Source organism: Anomaloglossus baeobatrachus, chromosome 5 (genome assembly GCF_048569485.1).
Source record: "Anomaloglossus baeobatrachus isolate aAnoBae1 chromosome 5, aAnoBae1.hap1, whole genome shotgun sequence".
NCBI classification, from domain to species: domain Eukaryota; kingdom Metazoa; phylum Chordata; class Amphibia; order Anura; family Aromobatidae; genus Anomaloglossus; species Anomaloglossus baeobatrachus.
The window spans coordinates 251989866-252008177 of record NC_134357.1 but is presented as its reverse complement, the minus strand read 5'-3'; the positions used below and the strand labels follow the sequence as shown (position 1 = coordinate 252008177).

Below are 18312 nucleotides of genomic sequence, written 5' to 3'. Positions count from 1 at the left end.
TCAAGTGGCAGATTCCCCTATAATATAACACCTGAAATTCTCTTAGAATAATGCTTTTCCAATATTTAGATTATCATTTTCAGTACAAATGTTACCAAAAGGCTCTATTAGTAAGTGATTTTAGAGAGGGAAATGAGGGCAGAATTTGACATAGATGAGAAACAGCTGTTTCCATTTCAGCAATCTTTCTCATAAACACAAAGCATACTAATCATAACAATTTCCCAAATTGAGAGGTTATTTTTGGCTTCATGACATCTTACAAAAACAATCTCAAAGGAATCGTGATCGAGAACCAATTGAAACAATGTAGGAAAGCTTACATATCAGGGCATTATTAAAATATTTTTTTAGTAGTCAGAAAGCTGCAGCCAAGCCAAATTAAAGGATTATTCCCATCTCCAAGATCCTATCGCAATAAGTAGTAGGTGTGATATTATTATTATTATTATTATTAATAATAATAATAATAATAATAATAGTAATAGCAAAGTCCTCCAACGTAGAATTTTTCTCCAGATATAGCCATGTTTCATGTGCAGGGCATTACAGCTTAGCTATCCATGGTTACGTCCACACATATAGTGACAGTTAGTTAGTTGTTCGTGTTTGTAATCATTGATAGCTAAGCTGTAATGCCCTGCACATGAGGTAAGAGATATAGCTAATCAGGAGAACTATACTACAATTTTAACTGGAGGTATTTGCTATTATTTTTATTATTATTATTATTATTATTATCTCTACTACATAATGTGATAGGATCTTAGAGATTAAAATAACCCTTTAATTCATAGTGTTTTCTGCCTTTTTAAACATGGCATTTGTGCTATAGTTTTTCCACAATTTTAATTTTCATTTATTTTTTTTTTTTAAATAAGAATAGGATTTTTTATCATTTTTCCTAAAAGACAAAACCTTGTTTAAACCAAACATAATATAATGTGTGACACATTTTTCACTTACTCTCTTACATAGTGCCATTTATTAATAATGACAATGCAATTGTGTTGACTTAAAGGGGGAGTAATCAGAAAATGAACTATTGTTTGAATTAGGAATTTTGTTCTAAATGTATATACTTTTTTTAATGGCAATGTTTTTTTTACTGCATTAAAATTTTTATTTAAAAGAACATTAGAAATCTTGCCATTTTCACACTTTGAATATATTTTTTTTTCTGTTGTTTCTGGAAATCTACATGTATGTACCGCCCTGAGAGGGGCTCGGCCGCTCCGCTGCTTGGGCTGAGCCGCTCGAGGGCCGGGCTTGGTTTATCGGGGGCACGAGCGCCTCCGGACCGGGGGCAACATCGCTCTGTTAAGGGGAGGCAGTGGGGTGGTGGTGTGAGATGAGGTTCGCGTTGTCGTCGTACGACGCCACCCACGGGTCGTTCTGAAGGGATGCACCACCGCTGCGGCTGGAGTAAAGGGGGCTCCCGGGATCGGTGTTAAAGGCGCAGCCTGGATGTCAGCCCCTCCGTGGGTAGGGGTGGTGTGTCCCGGGGCCCGGGCGATGATGTTGTCGGGGTGCAAGGTGCCGTACTGCGGTGTGGTGTTGTGCCCGGATGGCACTGGTGTACTCACTATTAATTCACACTCAGAGTCACTGGTAAACCAAAGTTTGGGTATGGTCGGGTTCCACAGCCAGCTGCTTGTGTCTCTTGTGAGGCTGATGGTGGCCCCTTTCCCTTGCACCTCTTGTTGTAGTGTTCGGCTCCCCTGCCTGGGCAGTGGTAGCCCGCTCCCCGGCGTTTAGCTGCCGGAAGAGCCCTCGGTTGCCCGAAGGCGCCGGCCTGTCAGATGTTTGGCCCTTGGCGGTGGCTCTCACCCGGTATCGGTGGGCTGTTGCCTTCTTTCGGGACTTTGGGTGAGGATGAACCCATGAGGTCCAGACTGCAATCAGTTAATTTGCCTATACTCAGTGGCTTCTAAGCTAGGACGGGGTCTGAGTACCCAGTTTCTGGTGCTCCGGTAAACGGTTGACTCCCTGGTTCAGGGCTGGCGGGCTCTAACCCTGGCCCAGTCCCTACAGTTCCGCCGGTTGCTATACCGGTACTCATGCAGGCGGTCACCACATAGGCAATAGATAGGCAGTCCAAATAACCCTATGACAGCTGCCTGCCTGATGTTACGGGGATCCCAGGCTCCAACCCGGGTCCCTGACAGCCCTGCTCCTCCACACCTCCTGTCACTGTACAACTTAATCTCCTGACTAGACTGTTTGTATTTCCTGCCTCAGGACAGTAGTCTCCTCGGTGGGCGTGCCTTTCCACCTGACTCCACCTACCTGGTGTGCCCTACTGGCCCTGAGGGAGGCATTAGGTCTCTCTTTCGGGTGACTGATGTGTCCTCACAAGGGATGGGGGTGTGTGTGTAATGTGGTCCAGGGCGTCACATGTACATCAGCAGCAGCAGCAATGAATAAACTCTGACCCTACAGTGTTACACCTCGTTGCTCTCCTGTTGCAAGGAATGATGTGGTCTCCCATTCTTTGCCTGCTATGAGCCCTCCTGCTCAGCAGCGCCAAAGGTCTGGGAGACTACGCAATATGCAGGAGATGCCTGCTCAGAGAGGCAGCAGGAGTGTGGCATCTTGTGGTTCTCCTGTTGCAAGGAATGAGGCGGTCTCCCATTCCTTGCCTGCCATGGGTCCTCCTGCTCAGCAGCGCCAAAGGTCCGAGAGACTACACAATGTGCAGAGGTTATCTGCTCAGGGAAGCAGCAAGACTTCCCTCATCTCTGCACATTGTGAAACCGAGAGGCGGGAAGATGAACATGTGCACTACGTGGCATGTCCTGATTCGCCCATTGACGTCACACGGCTTGATGACGAGACTGGTGATGTGGTGAACCCTGACTGGCCGGGCTGGGGCGTCGGTGATCCTGATTGGGTCAAGTCCGTCATGTCCACCTCGCGCCCGCCCTTGAGTGGAGCTGCGCCTCCTTAAAAGCTCCTCCTGCCAATATGGCGGCGCGTGACCGTCCTCTATTGTTGGATGATTGGCAGTGTGCTGCTACGCTGCTGTGCAGTCATTTTGTATTCTTGTGGGCTTTGCCCTTGCTGCCCCGGCAGTGCCATGTTTGCAGGCCGTGTTCCTGCCCTTGCTGCTCCTGCAGTATCTTGTTTGCAGGCCGTGTCCCTGTCCTGGGTGAGCTCCTCGAGACTCCTTCGAACTCACCTGGTTCTTGAAGCACACGTGCGTGGGCACCGCTGTGCTACCCTCGTGCCACAATTCCGTGACTTTACTCTGGCACACGTGCGCGGGCTCCACTGTGCTTCCTCGTGCAACAGGTATACCGAGCCATGAGCCCCATGCCATTCAACCCTCACGGGTTAGGGCGGGCCGGTGTACGCAGATCGTCTGTGACGTAACAGACGATCACCAGCAGCAACCCACTCACTCTTCATCAACCATAGCAGCGGTTCCCTACACCGCACAGTGAACCTTGACCGGCGGAAGCTGTCCTATACCATCTTGGCACGCTTCCCCGGGTCCCCCTCGTAACACTACAGTATCTTAATACAGTATCTTATGTATTGAAGCATCTAAGTGTGTGCGATTGGCATTATAAAGGGAAGTGAGCAAGGTCAGTTGTGATGTCACCTATTGTGATTGATGGATCCTGTGTTATTAGCTGCAAATAGAGGTGTATACAGTGCCTTGCGAAAGTGTTTGGCCCCCTTGAATTTTTCAACCTTTTCCCACATTTCAGGCTTCAAACAAAAAGATAAAAATTTTAATGCTATGGTGAAGAATCAACAACAAGTGGGACACAATTGTGAAGTTGAACGAAATTTATTGCTTATTTTAAACTTTTTTAAAAATTAAATAACAGAAAAGTGGGGCGTGCAATATTATTCATCCCCTTTACTTTCAGTGCAGCAAACTCACTCCAGAAGTTCATTGAGGATCTCTGAATGATCCAATGTTGTCCTATATGACTGATGATGATGATAAATATAAGCCCCCTGTGTGTAATCAAGTCTCCGTATAAATGCACCTGCTTTGTGATAGTCTCAGTGTTCTGTTTAAAGCACAGAGAGCATCATGAAGACCAAGGAACACAACAGGTAGGTCATGATACTGTTGTGAAGAAGTTTAAAGTTGGATTTGGTTACAAAACGATTTCCAAAACTTTAAACATACCAAAAAGCACTGTGCAAGCGATCTTATTGACATGGAAGGAGTATCATACCACTGCAAATCTACCAAGACCCGGCCGTCCATCTAAACTTTCATCTCAAACAATGAGAAGACTGATCAGAGATGCAGCCAAGAGGCCCATGATCACTCTGGATGAACTGCAGAGATCTACAGCTGAGGTGGGAGAGTCTGTCCATAGGACAACAATCACTCGTGCACTACACAAATCTGGCCTTTATGGCAGAGTGGCAAGAAGAAAGCCATTTCTCAAAGATATCCATAAAAAGTGTTGTTTAAAGTTTGCCACTAGCCACTTGGGAGACACACCAAACATGTGGAAGGAGGTGCTTTGGTCAGATGAAACCAAAATTGAACTATATGGACACAATGCCACACAATATGTTTGGCGTAAAAGCAACACAGCTCGTCACCCTGAACATACCATCCCCCCTGTCAAACATGGTGGTGGCAGCATCATGGTTTGGGCCTGCCTTTCTTCATCAGGGACAGGGAAGATGGTTAAAATTGATGGGAAAATGGATGGAGCCAAATACAGGACCATTCTTGAAGAAAACCTGTGGGAGTCTACCAAAGACCTGAGACTGGGATGGAGATTTGTCTTCCAACAAGACAATGATCCCAAACATAAAGCAAAATCTACAATGGAATGGTTCACAAATAAACGTATCCAGGTGTTAGAATGGCTAACTCAAAGTCCAGACCTGAATCCAATCGAGAATCTGTGGAAAGAGCTGAAAACTGCTGTTCACAAACGCTCTCCATCCAACCTCGCTCAGCTCCAGCTATTTGCAAAGGAAGAATGGGCAAGAATTTCAGTCTCTCGATGTGCAAAACTGATAGAGACATACCCCAAGAGACTGCAGCTGTAATCGCAGCAAAAGGTGGCGCTACAAAGTATTAACTTAAAGGGGCCGAATAATATTGCACGCCCCACTTTTCAGTTATTTATTTTTTAAAAAGTTTAAAATAAGCAATAAATATCGTTCACCTTCACAATTGTGTCCCACTTGTTGTTGATTCTTTACCAAAAGATTAACATTTTTATCTTTATGTTTGAAGCCTGAAATGTGGGAAATGGTTGAAAAATTCAAGGGGGTTGAATACTTTCGCAAGGCACTGTACTATCATTTTCACCCTGCCTCTGATGATAAGCCTGCTGGAAATTCTTCCAGAAAGGACAAGTATGAGTCTAAAATAGCCTTCATTCTATAAAGATGTATGTTGTCCCCTGACTCCTCCTGTAGACCCCACAAACACCTCTATAATATCTTCTGCCATGTATGCAAATTCGTGGGTCCGGTCTGATGGGCATTCTATATCGCGGCTACTGTCCCTCCAGATCGCTGTCCTCCTTTGATGATTGACGTGGGTGACGCTTTGCGCCATTCACGTAGCTGGCAGAAGCTCGCTCCTGCGCAGAGACATTGCCAGCTCGCACAGTCACACTTTGCTCTGTATAATTGCGGGCAGAGCCGAAAACATAAGAGTGCCTATGTGAACCGGCAAGTTCTCTGCGCAGACGCGGGATTTTGGCCAGATACGTGGATGATTCAGGTGATGTCATCCACATTGCCAGGCAAAATCTCATGGCTGCACAGAGAACCTACCGGGTTGGCGTAGGTGCACCTATGTTTTCTGCTCTGCCCACAATAGGGCAGAGTGAACTGTGCCTGCTCAAGCCGGCAATGTGTCTGCGCAGCAGCGAGATTTTGCCCAGCTATGTGGATGGCAGCAAAGGCATCATTCACGTCAATCATGAAAAGAGAATGGCAATCAACGCTGAAAGGAGGAACAAGAGCCGCAAAATAAGACGCCCATCGGACGGAACCCACGAATTTGCATACATGGCGGGAGATATTGTACAGGCATTTGTGGGGTCTACAACCGGATTTAGGGCACAAGATGCACCTTTACAGAATGCAGCACAGGCACTGCTTAAGGTGCTAGTTTTGATTTAGAATACCAAAATCTGGGTTCAGGTTCCCTTTAAGTCTTTTTGTTACTTTATCTCTATAACTTTGCTTATCTAGATGTTTTAGACAGATTAATGAATTGTGACTTTTACCAAATGTCATATTTTTGGGGGTGCAGCTGATTCCAGTCCCCCCTGGAGTAAGGTTTCTCAAGGAGTTTTCAATCTGACCCATTTTTAAAGCGACAGATGACTTTTTTTTTTTTTAAATTTACTTTTGGTTTTATAAAGTCACAAAAAAGGGTAACAGATGTAAATGAAGGGTATTTTTCATTTTGCACCAAATTCATGAACCATGTGCAGATTTTTAAAGAATTTGTGCACCAAAAATATCAAGAAATAACACAATGCAAAAAAAGAAAGTGACGTCAATAAATCACAATCAATGAATCAGTTCCTACCTGTTTCCAATTAAACTTGTGAGAAATACAGGGTTACTCCACCCACAGGATAGCTGCTGTGAGCAATCACCTGAAATATCAGGTAGGCTTTAGGCTATGTTCACACTGGGCGTTTTTGCTGTGTTTTTTAGCTGCAGATTTGCCTTGGTTTTATACAAATCAATGCTAATAAAACGTTGCTTTTTACAGTCCCTGCAAAGTCTGAGATTTCTGAAATCTCTTGCACACATACACAAACAGACAAACACATCAGGTTTTTTTCCTCACTGTTTTCTCAAATACCTGCGTTTTTGGTCAGGTTTTTAAACACTGAGCATGTCAATTCTTTGCTGCAGGTTTGCTGCGTTTTTTCATTGATACAACCCATTTTGTAAAAAAAAGCAGCAAATCTGCACCAAATCTGCAAAAAAAAGCCACTAAAAAAACGCATGAAAAACGCAACAAAAAACGCAGATGATTCAAAGGAGATTTCTTACCACAAGATCAGGTTTTGGTCAGGAAAAAAACTTACCCAAAAATCCCTGTGTGAACATAGCCTTAAGATTCACATACTTACTCAAGGAAGTTGCATAAATAAGTACACTTTAAGCTCACCAAAGTGGCGATTATGGCAGACAGAATGTCTGATACCGTTTAAAAGGGACTGTGTCTAGCGCCCCTGAGCCATCAGGAGCTACAGGGAACTGCATCCTGTCAGAGATGCAGGGCCTACCCCCGGGGACCCAGAAGACCAGTGCAAGTAACACCAAAATATTCATTTTAATCCCTGTTTTACCCCCCCAAAAAAAACTTGTGACAGGCAAGGGTTGGACCCCATGGATGGCCACCTAGGGGTGGAACTGATCCAGTCCACTAGAAGACAACCAGGGAGGCGGGGCCAGACAGTCAGTAAGTGGAGGTGAAAGGGGTCGGACGTAACGGTACTGACAGGAAGAGTGTAACAATGACCTGTCAGGCTTAGGCATGTGGTTGCCGAAGGAGTACGGGGGAGTACTCTCGAAACCATAGCACCGACAGGGTACAGAGCCCTAGGTCAGGAAAACACTCCAGGCAGACCTGATAAAATCTGCATGTGAGGGGACCATCCAGGACCTCATCGACCGTAAAGTCCGAGGGACAGTAACGACGGGAGAGCCTGGGAACGAGAACAAAGACCTGTCTCAACAGGGTTCAAATTACCTGCCATACGGACTAAGACTGAGAGACAACCAGGAGGGGACCCCCCAGATGCTCCATGCCACGGGGACCCACCAACTAGAGAAGGGTGCAGGGGAAGTAAGCCACCAGGTCACCACGCCGACACTGGAACAAAGGGGACCAGTGGTGAGGACCAGCCTCCATTGGGTAGCAAGATCTCTGTGAGTAAAGAACCAGTTACCCTGCAATCCCTTGTGTGGCCTACCTTTTTTCCGCGCCCCACCATTATCTATCCCTTGGGGCCTCGCCCTACTTACGGAGGGCCGCAACATCCAGGCTGCCATTAATATCAGCCCTAGCAGTGAGAGACTGTGCAGCAGCGGCTCCATCTCTATAGCCGCAACCCGCAAGTAGTAACATGGCAAAAACTTAATTAATCATCACTGTAAATACTCCATTTTTGTAAAAGTGACCCCCAGGGTCACGGAATCGAGCACCAGCCATTACATCCATGACCCTTCCCAGTTAAACCAGGCCCAGGACCGAGTACCCCATAGCCCTGGGGTGCGAGATGTGCCTTCAAGAAACTTTCCATAACTGAAAAGTACGAGTGAATATAACAGACTTTGTAATAAATCTGATCCCACAGATCTACTCATTTTACCATTAATCATAGAATCATAGAATATTAGAGTTGGAATGGACCTCCTGGGTCATCTAGTCCAATCCCCTGCTCAAGGCAGGATTCACTAAATTATCCCATATAGATGTCCGTCCAACCTCTTTTTAAAGACTTCCATTGAAGGAGAACTCACAACCTGTTCCACTCATTGATCACCCTCACTGTCAAAAAGTTTTTTCTAATATCTAATCTGTGTCTCCTCCCCATCAGTTTCATCCCATTGCTTCTAGTCTTTCCTTGTGAAAATGAGAATAATACTGATCCCTCTACAGTGTGACCACCTTTAAGATATTTGTAGACAGCTATTAATTCTCCTCTCAGTCTTCTCTTTTGCAGCTAAACAATCCTAAATCCTGTAACCGTTCCTCATAGGACATGGTTTTCAGTCCAGTCACCATTCTGGTCACTCTTCCCTGAACTTGCTCCAGTTTGTTGATGTCTTTTTTAAAATGTGGTGCCCAGAACTGGACACAGTATTCCAGATGAGCTCTGACCAAAGAGGAGTAAAGGGGGATAATGACTTCACGTGATCTAGACTGTATGCTTCTGGTAATACATCCTAGAATGGTGTTTGCCTTTTTTGCTGCTGCGTCACACTGTTGACTCATGTTCAGTCTGTGATCTATTAGTATACCTAAGTCTTTTTCACACATGCTTTTGGATAGCTCTATTACTCCCATGCTGTATATGCTCTTTTCATTATTCTTGCCAAGATGTATAACTTTGCATTTCTCCCTGTTAAAAACTATTCTATTAGTTGCTGTCCATTGTTCCGCTATTCCTCCTAACTTTGTGTCAAATTTAGTCATTTTACCCTTAATTACCTTCATCTAAATCATTGATAAAAATGTTAAACAACACGGGGCCCAGGACAGAGCCCTGTGGTACCCCACTTGAAACAGTCTTCCAACTGGATGTGCAGCCATTTATGACCACTCTTTGACTCCGATCACTAAGCCAGTTACAAATCCATCTAACAGTTGCCTTGTCCATTCCACACTTGGTCATTTTTTCAATAAGGATAAGGCTGCACATCAAACTTAGATAATAGTATAATGCCTCAAGCATATGGAAAAATATTGGAAAATACAATGCAAAATGCTGCTTGCTAACTTGAACATGTGAATAATGAATTGCATACCTGCCATGAATATTAGGAAAAAGGAGATATTTAGCAATCGCATTGATCAATGTAACTGAGCCCCAAAACCTCGTCAAGGTATATCTCTATATTGGGGTCCCTAGCTCTGTGACCCTAACGGTGTGTCATCTCATTGCAATTAAAAACTGCTGTGGGTGCCCCGGTTGCTTCTGTGTGCTACAAAAGGGAAAAAGAGCAGGAGTTCCTCATTTGTTATGGTTAATGTATTTAATGTATCATAGCAGCTTGGAGTGAATTGCAAAATAGATACCAAGGATGCGGAGGGAACATCTGGTGGCATATGAAGAATACAAGTCATATATACACCTCAAATCCTCAAATAGTTTGTTGTCACATACACAGTAGCTTATTTAAAATAAAATTTCCTTTTACATTTCTTGAATTTCGTCTTATGAGCTTAATTTTATGATTTTTTTTAGGACTATTTCCAATTCTATTCGTTACTCACCCCAAGTACTTTTGGTCTTCCTTTCTGAAATCTTTTGGCAATGACAGATTGGGTGGTTGTGGTGGCTAAATTTAGAGTATGAATGCCATCTGCCCAATTTGGGGGGGTGGAGATGTTATTATAGGTAGATGCTGGTGTTTCTGTATTAGATGGTTGATTGTAGACAACTGTTGCTTGAGAAACTGGGTGGTTACTACTCATAGGTCTGGGTGTCTGGGTGCTCCATTGGTCAACAGTAGCTGGACTATTATGCTGAGATGCCGGCAGAGGAACATTCAGAGATGGTATATTGCTGTAGGTATGATAAGCTGATGGTAAGGAGTTGTAATTCCATTCATGATGATAGCATGGGCCATGAGGAACGGGCCATACTGCTGGACCGGTAATTTCTTCATATGATGGAGGACTGTCGCTTTTAGAATCACACCTCTGAGAGTTGCTATCATTCAATGGAGAGGACATTACCAGGAAATCACTATGGAAAAAGTGAGATGGAACACAAAAACCTTCAAATTATTCAGGTAAATTATAATGCTTCTAATACAATGTTGTCTTAGATTAAGGACAATTTTTGTCCGAAACACGTCCAATGTAACACGCTTATGTGATGCGCTCTCCATCATGATGAAGATTTGTATTGTTTTTTACCAAATTTTGGAATAAAGGAGAATTTTTAATCTACTGGATCTGGATGCTGGAATTTTACCATTTTTGTAAGTTATAGACTGAGTGGTCGCTGTAAAATCACAATGAAATGTCCACTTTAGATCCAAATCTCGGATCAGAATCACTCATGTAAGATTATCAGTCCGCAAAAAATCGGACATCACCGGGATGCCATCTGTGTGCTGTCTGATTTTCACAGACTGATATAAGAAGTTTTAAAGACCTTCATATTTTATTTTTTTTGTTGTTGTTGGAAAAAACTGATGAAACCTTGACCAAATTCTGATAGTAAAAACTGGCGCACTGACCAAACTCTGATGACACTATGATCAAATACAATAATAAAGCTTGGATCGTTTTTTTTGGTGTACAGGAAAAGTTACTAATGTCTGAATGAGTCCTACCATAGGAGAGAAAGAAAAATGTATATTCTAACACAAAAAGTAGAGGCCTCATCCACTAGGTCCCATATATCTAAAATGATGGTCTCTTATGTGCAGCTTGGAAGCATGTGGATGGAAGAGATGGTTCACCATCACTACACTTTACCTAGAATGCTGCTGTCAGAGATTGATAAAAGCATTTACGAGATTAAGGGGTACTTTGCACGCTGCGACATCGCAAGCCGATGCTGCGATGCCGAGCGTGATAGTCCCCGCCCCTGTCGCAGCTGCGATATCATTGTGATAGCTGCCGTAGCGAATATTATCGCTACGGCAGCTTCACATACACTCACCTGCCGTGCGACGTCGCTCTGGCCGGCGAACCACCTCCTTATTAAGGGGGTGGTTCGTGCGGCGTCACTGCGACGTCACACGGCAGGCGGCCAATAGGAGCGGAGGGGCAGAGATGAGCGGGATGTAAACATCCCGCCCACCTCCTTCCTTCCGCATAGCCGACGGGAGCCGTCGTGACATAGGTAGGAGATGTTCCTCGCTCCTGCGACTTCACACACAGCGATGTGTGCTTCCGCAGGAGCGAGGAACACATCGGACCGTCGCATCAGCGTAATTATGGAATTCGCCGACGCTGCACTGATGATACGATTACGACGCTTTTGCACTCGTTAATCGTGTCATCTAGGATTTACACACTACGATGTCGAGAGCGACGCAGGAAGTGCGTCACTTTCGACATGACCCCACTGACATTGCACCTGCGATGTCATAGTGTGTAACGTACCCCTAAGAGTAATGATTGGAGAATTTTTTTCAGTACATTTTATGGAAAAGTAAAAGTTATAATTCAAGTCTGCAACTTGTCCTGCAAAATCATAAGCCCTCATATAGTTAGGGCAACAAAAAAATAACTGAGCAAGTTTTGACTCATGGAAGAAGTGGAAGAAAAAAGTGCACAAATGAAAAATGACCTGGTCCAGAAGGGGTTAAATATCTGAACATAAGTAATAAATAAGTGCTTTCTACAAATGCATCACAAAATACCATTGCTGCAGTTACAGAATTATTCAACCCCTTCATGAAAAGTGTCTTTCTTTAACACTTAGGGGTACTTGCACGTTGCGACATCGCTAGCAACATCTAGCACGATAGTCCCCGCCCCCGTCGCACATGCGTTATCTTGTGATAGCTGCCGTAGCAAACATTATCGCTACGGCAGCTTCACACGCACTTACCTGCCTTGCGACGTCGCTCTAGCCGGCGACCCGCCTCCTTCCTAAGGGGGCAGGTCGTGTGGCGTCACAGCGACATCACACGGCAGGCAGCCAATAGAAGCGGAGGGGCGGAGATGAGCGGAACGTATGCTGCCCGCCCACCTTCTTCCTTCCGCATAGCCGGTGGAGGCAGGTAAGAAGATTTTCTCGTTCCTGCGGCTTCACACACAGACCGACGCTACACAGATCACCGATTTTCGACGCTTGCGATCGCTTATAGGCGCATCTAGGCTTTACACGTTCTGACGTCGTTACCGGTGCCGGATGTGCGTCACTTTCGATTTGACCCCGATGATATCGCAGTAGCGATGTCGCAACGTGCAAAGTACCCCTAAATTAAGATTGAAGACTTTCATAACCTGCTGCAAATATAATGAACAACCAGAAAAAGCTTTTGGTTGTGTTCCTGAGGACTCGCATCCCATTTCTCATCAGCCTTGGCCTCCAGTTGACTAATATTTTTTGTTTCTGTGCTGCAACTGCTTGCTTCAAACCACATCAAAGATTTTCAATGTGAAAGGTGACTGTGAAGACCACTCAATAAGCTTCCAAGGCTTCTTCTGAATGCAAATCTAGGTGAACTTTGAGGTATGCTTGTAATTTTTGTCCTATTTTAGCACAGAGTGGGATCCCTTATTCAATTTAGCCTAAGGGGCACTTTGCACACTGCGACATCGCAGGTGCGATGTCGGTGGGGTCAAATTGAAAATGACGCACTTCCGGCATCGCAGGCGACATCGCAGTGTGTAAAGGCTGGATGATACGATTAACGAGCGCAAAAGCGTCGTAATCGTATCATCGATGCAGCGTCGGCGTAATCCATGATTACGCTGACGCGACAGTCCGATGTTGTTCCTCGCTCCTGCGGCAGCACACATCGCTGTGTGTGAAGTCGCAGGAGCGAGGAACGTCTCCTACCGGCCTCACTGCGGCTTCCGTAGGATATGCGGAAGGAAGGAGGTGGGCAGGATGTTTACATCCTGCTCATCTCCGCCCCTCCGCTCTGATTGGCCGCCTGCCGTGTGACGTCGCAGTGACGCCGCACGACCCGCCCCCTTAACAAGGAGGCGGGTCGCCGGCCACAGGGACGTCGCACGGCAGGTGAGTGTGTGTGTGAAGCTGGCGTAGCGATAACTTTCGCTACGCCAGCTATCACCACATATCGCTGCTGCGACGGGGGCGGGCACTATCGCACTCGGCATCGCAGCATCGGCCTGCGATATCGTAGTGTGCAAAGCCCGCCTAAGAATAGTGGCATAAATAAAGAATGGAATCAAAGTATCTTCCAAGACCAACTTCTCGCAACGATGCAGGAGCAATTTGGTGATGAATAATGCTTTTTCCAGCAAGATGGAGCACCATGTTAGGACTCCTTCACACCTCTGTGTCTCCGGTCTCAGTGGTGTCCGTTTTGACAACTGCCGGCGGTACGTTCACACGCAAACTAATTAAAGTCAATACAGATCTTTGTACTGTACCTCCATGTTTTCACATGGGCCATGTGTGAATGTGAAACACCTGCGTGTCCGGTGAGTTACACTGAGAGAAGTCAGTTTTTTTTTTATGGCAGCATGGGTCAAATACAGGCATCACACGGATGGCATCCATGGGACATCCAAGTGAGACCGACCGGGAAAAAATGGATCTTACTGTAATAAATGTTTTTTTTGTGTAAAAGATGTGCAAATGTAGAAAAAAGAAAGATAAATGCTAGATAGAGAGAAATAGAATTGATGGAATAGATAGAAATAATACATAAAATAGATGAATAGATATAGATAGTTATATAGATAGAGAGATAGCTAGACAGCTGTTTAGCAGAATTAATTACTAATTTTAGGAATAAAATGATGTGGGGTCCACCTGTTTGCCCGCGTCTGTTCACATACTGCTGTGTGACCCGCTGCAGTGACCTGGAGTGACCTCCTGAGGTCATATCAGTTCACCGTAGTGATTCTCACACAGTAGTGCATGAAACTGCATGAGTAACTATTCTCCCTGCTAATGAGGAACCATCTGTTCTTCATTGGCTGGAACAGTGAGTCTTGCAATGTAGTGGTACCCCCTTTTGGATTAAATCGGACAGTGCATTAGGATTTTTACAGGGAACTAAATTGGTGAATGAGGGTGTCTTTGGTCTTTATTTCTTTAATCATTTTCTCTTTTTATGTCTTTCAGGTTCGCTTTTGAGGAATGTCTTGGGACATTTGCTTGGGTTATGGCAGATATTTTTTTTTCAAATAAATTTTTATGAAATTGGTGAACCAGGGCTGTAGTCAGGGGGTGTTTATTCAAATAAAATATTTTTCTAATATTTCCACTGGATTAGTAATGGAGGTGTCTGCTAGATTATTAATTCCTAGGCTTGATGCTTGCTGGCAATTCACAGCTGGCATCAACCCAATATATTACCCCATTTACCACTGCACCAGGGCAATAAGAAGAACTGAGTACAGCACCAGATTTGATGCATCTAATAGATGGAGTAATTGTGGGCTGCTATTTTTAAGCTGGGAAGGGTCAAAGAAACATGGATCTTCCCACCCTAAAAATATCAGCCCCCCATTATCTGCTGTACCTGGCTGATTTTGGAAAAAATGGGGGGAAGCCTTTTTTTATTTATTTTTACAAATCATTAAAAAAATTTGCTTGGGATCTCCTATATTTTTCCAAATTAGCCAAGGTAGAGCTAACAGCCGAGGGTTGCAGCCCACAACTATTGCTTTACCTTTGCTGGCTATGAAAATTAGAGTAAACCCCACTTTTTTTTTCCCGTTAAATTATTTAACTCAGCTAAATAGCTGTACAACCTATCTAGCTATCTACAGTTAAAACCAGAAGTTTACATACACTATATAAAGAGACACAATAGCATGTTTTTCTTACTATCTGACATAAAATCAGAATAAACCTTTCCCGTTTAAATCAATTATGATTACACAAAATAATTTATATTATTTATAAATATATATTATATATAAAAATATTTATATTTGCCAAATGCCAGAATAACGGGAGAGAGAGAGAGAGAGAGAATGTTTTCAGGCATTTTTATTACTTTCTTCAAAGTCAAAAGTTTACATACACTTAGCCTACAATGCCTTTAAATAATATGGGACAGCCCATATGATGATGTCATGTCTTTGTAAGCTTCGTGTAAGGTTTATTGGCAAGATGTGAGTTAATTAGAGACACACCTGTGGCTGTATTTTAATGCACACCTGAAACACACCACTTCTTTGTATAGCATCATGGGAAAGTCAAAAGAAATCAGCCAAGATCAGGAAGAGAATTGTGGACGACTGGTTCATCTTTGGGTGCAATTTCCAGATACCTGAAGGTGCCTTGTTCATCTGTATAAACAATTATATGCAAATACAAACAGATGGGAATGTGCAGCCATCATACCACTCAGGAAGGAGATGGGTTCCGTGCACCAGAAATGAATGTGCTTTGGTCAGACATGTGGATATCAACCCAAGAACAAAAGAAAAAGACCTTGTGAAGATAATGGTGGAAGCTGGCAAGTAAGTGTCATTATCCACAGTGAAATGAGTACTGTATCTATATATATATATATATATATATATATACAGTGCCTACAAGTAGTATTCAACCCCCTGCAGATTTAGCAGGTTTGATAAGATGCAAATAAGTTAGAGCCTTCAAACTTCAAACAAGAGCAGGATTTATTAACAGATGCATAAATCTTACAAACCAACAAGTTATGTTGCTCAGTTAAATTTTAATACATTTTCAACATAAAAGTGTGGGTCAATTATTATTCAATCCCTAGGTTTAATATTTTGTGGAATAACCCTTGTTTGCAATTACAGCTAATAATCGTCTTTTATAAGACCTGATCAGGCCGGCACAGGTCTCTGGAGTTATCTTGGCCCACTCCTCCATGGAGATCTTCTCCAAGTTATCTAGGTTCTTTGGGTGTCTCATGTGGACTTTAATCTTGAGCTCCTTCCACAAGTTTTCAATTGGGTTAAGGTCAGGAGACTGACTAGGCCACTGCAACACCTTGATTTTTTCCCTCTTGAACCAGGCTTTGGTTTTCTTGGCTTTGTGCTTTGGGTCGTTGTCTTGTTGGAAGATGAAATGACGACCCATCTTAAGATCCTTGATGGAGGAGCGGAGGTTCTTGGCCAAAATCTCCAGGTAGGCCGTGCTATCCATCTTCCCATGGATGCGGTCCAGATGGCCAGGCCCCTTGGCTGAGAAACAGCTTCACAGCATGATGCTGCCACCACCATGCTTGACTGTAGGGATGGTATTCTTGGGGTCGTATGCAGTGCCATCCAGTCTCCAAATGTCACGTGTGTGGTTGGCACCAAAGATCTCAATCTTGGTCTCATCAGACCAGAGAACCTTGAACCAGTCTGTCTCAGAGTCCTCCAAGTGATCATGAGCAAACTGTAGATGAGACTTGAAATGACGCTTTGAAAGTAAAGGTACCTTACGGGCTCGTCTGGAACGGAGACCATTGCGGTGGAGTACGTTACTTATGGTATTGACTGAAACCAATGTCCCCACTGCCATGAGATCTTCCCGGAGCTCCTTCCTTGTTGTCCTTGGGTTAGCCTTGACTCTTCGGACAAGCCTGGCCTCGGCACGGGTGGAAACTTTAAAAGGCTGTCCAGGCCGTGGAAGGCTAACAGTAGTTCCATAAGCCTTAAACTTCCGGATGATGCTCCCAACAGTGGAGACAGGTAGGCCCAACTCCTTGGAAAGGGTTTTGTACCCCTTGCCAGCCTTGTGACCCTCCACGATCTTGTCTCTGATGGCCTTGGAATGCTCCTTTGTCTTTCCCATGTTGACCAAGTATGAGTGCTGTTCACAAGTTTGGGGAGGGTCTTAATTAGTCAGAAAAGGCGGGAAAAAGAGATAATTAATCCAAACATGTGAAGCTCATTGTTCTTTGTGCCTGAAATACTTCTTAATACTTTAGGGGAACCAAACAGAATTCTGGTGGTTTGAGGGGTTGAATAATAAATGACCCTCTGAATAAACTTTTCACAATGTAAAAAAAAAAATAAAAAAAGAAATAACATTCTTTTTTGCTGCAGTGCATTTCACACTTCCAGGCTGATCTACAATCCAAATGTCACAATGCCAAGTTAATTCCGAATGTGTAAACCTGCTAAATCTGCAGGGGGTTGAATACTACTTGTAGGCACTGTATATACAGTTAGGTCCAGAAATATTTGGACAGTGACACAAGTTTTGTTATTTTAGCTGTTTCCAAAAACATGTTCAGAAATACAATTATATATATAATATGGGCTGAAAGTGCACACTCCCAGCTGCAATATGAGAGTTTTCACATCCAAATCGGAGAAAGGGTTTAGGAATCATAGCTCTGTAATGCATAGCCTCCTCTTTTTCAAGGGACCAAAAGTAATTGGACAAGGGACTCTAAGGGCTACAATTAACTCTGAAGGCGTCTCCCTCGTAATCAATGAAGTAATTAAAAGGTCTGGGGTTGATTACAGGTGTTTGGTTTTGCATTTGGAAGCTGTTGCTGTGACCAGACAACATGCGGTCTAAGGAACTCTCAATTGAGGTGAAGCAGAACATCCTGAGGCTGAAAAAAAAGAAAAAATCCATCAGAGAGATAGCAGACATGCTTGGAGTAGCAAAATCAACAGTCGGGTACATTCTGAGAAAAAAGGAATTGACTGGTGAGCTTGGGAACTCAAAAAGGCCTGGGCGTCCACGGATGACAACAGTGGTGGATGATCGCTGCATACTTTCTTTGGTGAAGAAGAACCCGTTCACAACATCAACTGAAGTCCAGAACACTCTCAGTGAAGTAGGTGTATCTGTCTCTAAGTCAACAGTAAAGAGAAGACTCCATGAAAGTAAATACAAAGGGTTCACATCTAGATGCAAACCATTCATCAATTCCAAAAATAGACAGGCCAGAGTTAAATTTGCTGAAAAACACCTCATGAAGCCAGCTCAGTTCTAGAAAAGTATTCTATGGACAGATGAG

The 18312-nt window shown here is 43.9% G+C and overlaps 1 protein-coding gene across 1 annotated transcript in view; it reads right to left on the bottom strand.

Annotated features, from left to right (window-relative positions):
- LOC142309913 (uncharacterized) overlaps positions 1 to 18312 on the bottom strand; it is a 98951-nt gene that overhangs the window by 64914 nt on the left and 15725 nt on the right. The window contains exon 2 of the mRNA XM_075347379.1: positions 9971 to 10445. Coding sequence (XP_075203494.1) covers positions 9971 to 10432 — 462 coding nt within the window. The 5' untranslated portion in view covers positions 10433 to 10445. The remainder of the gene's footprint in view (positions 1 to 9970; positions 10446 to 18312) is intronic.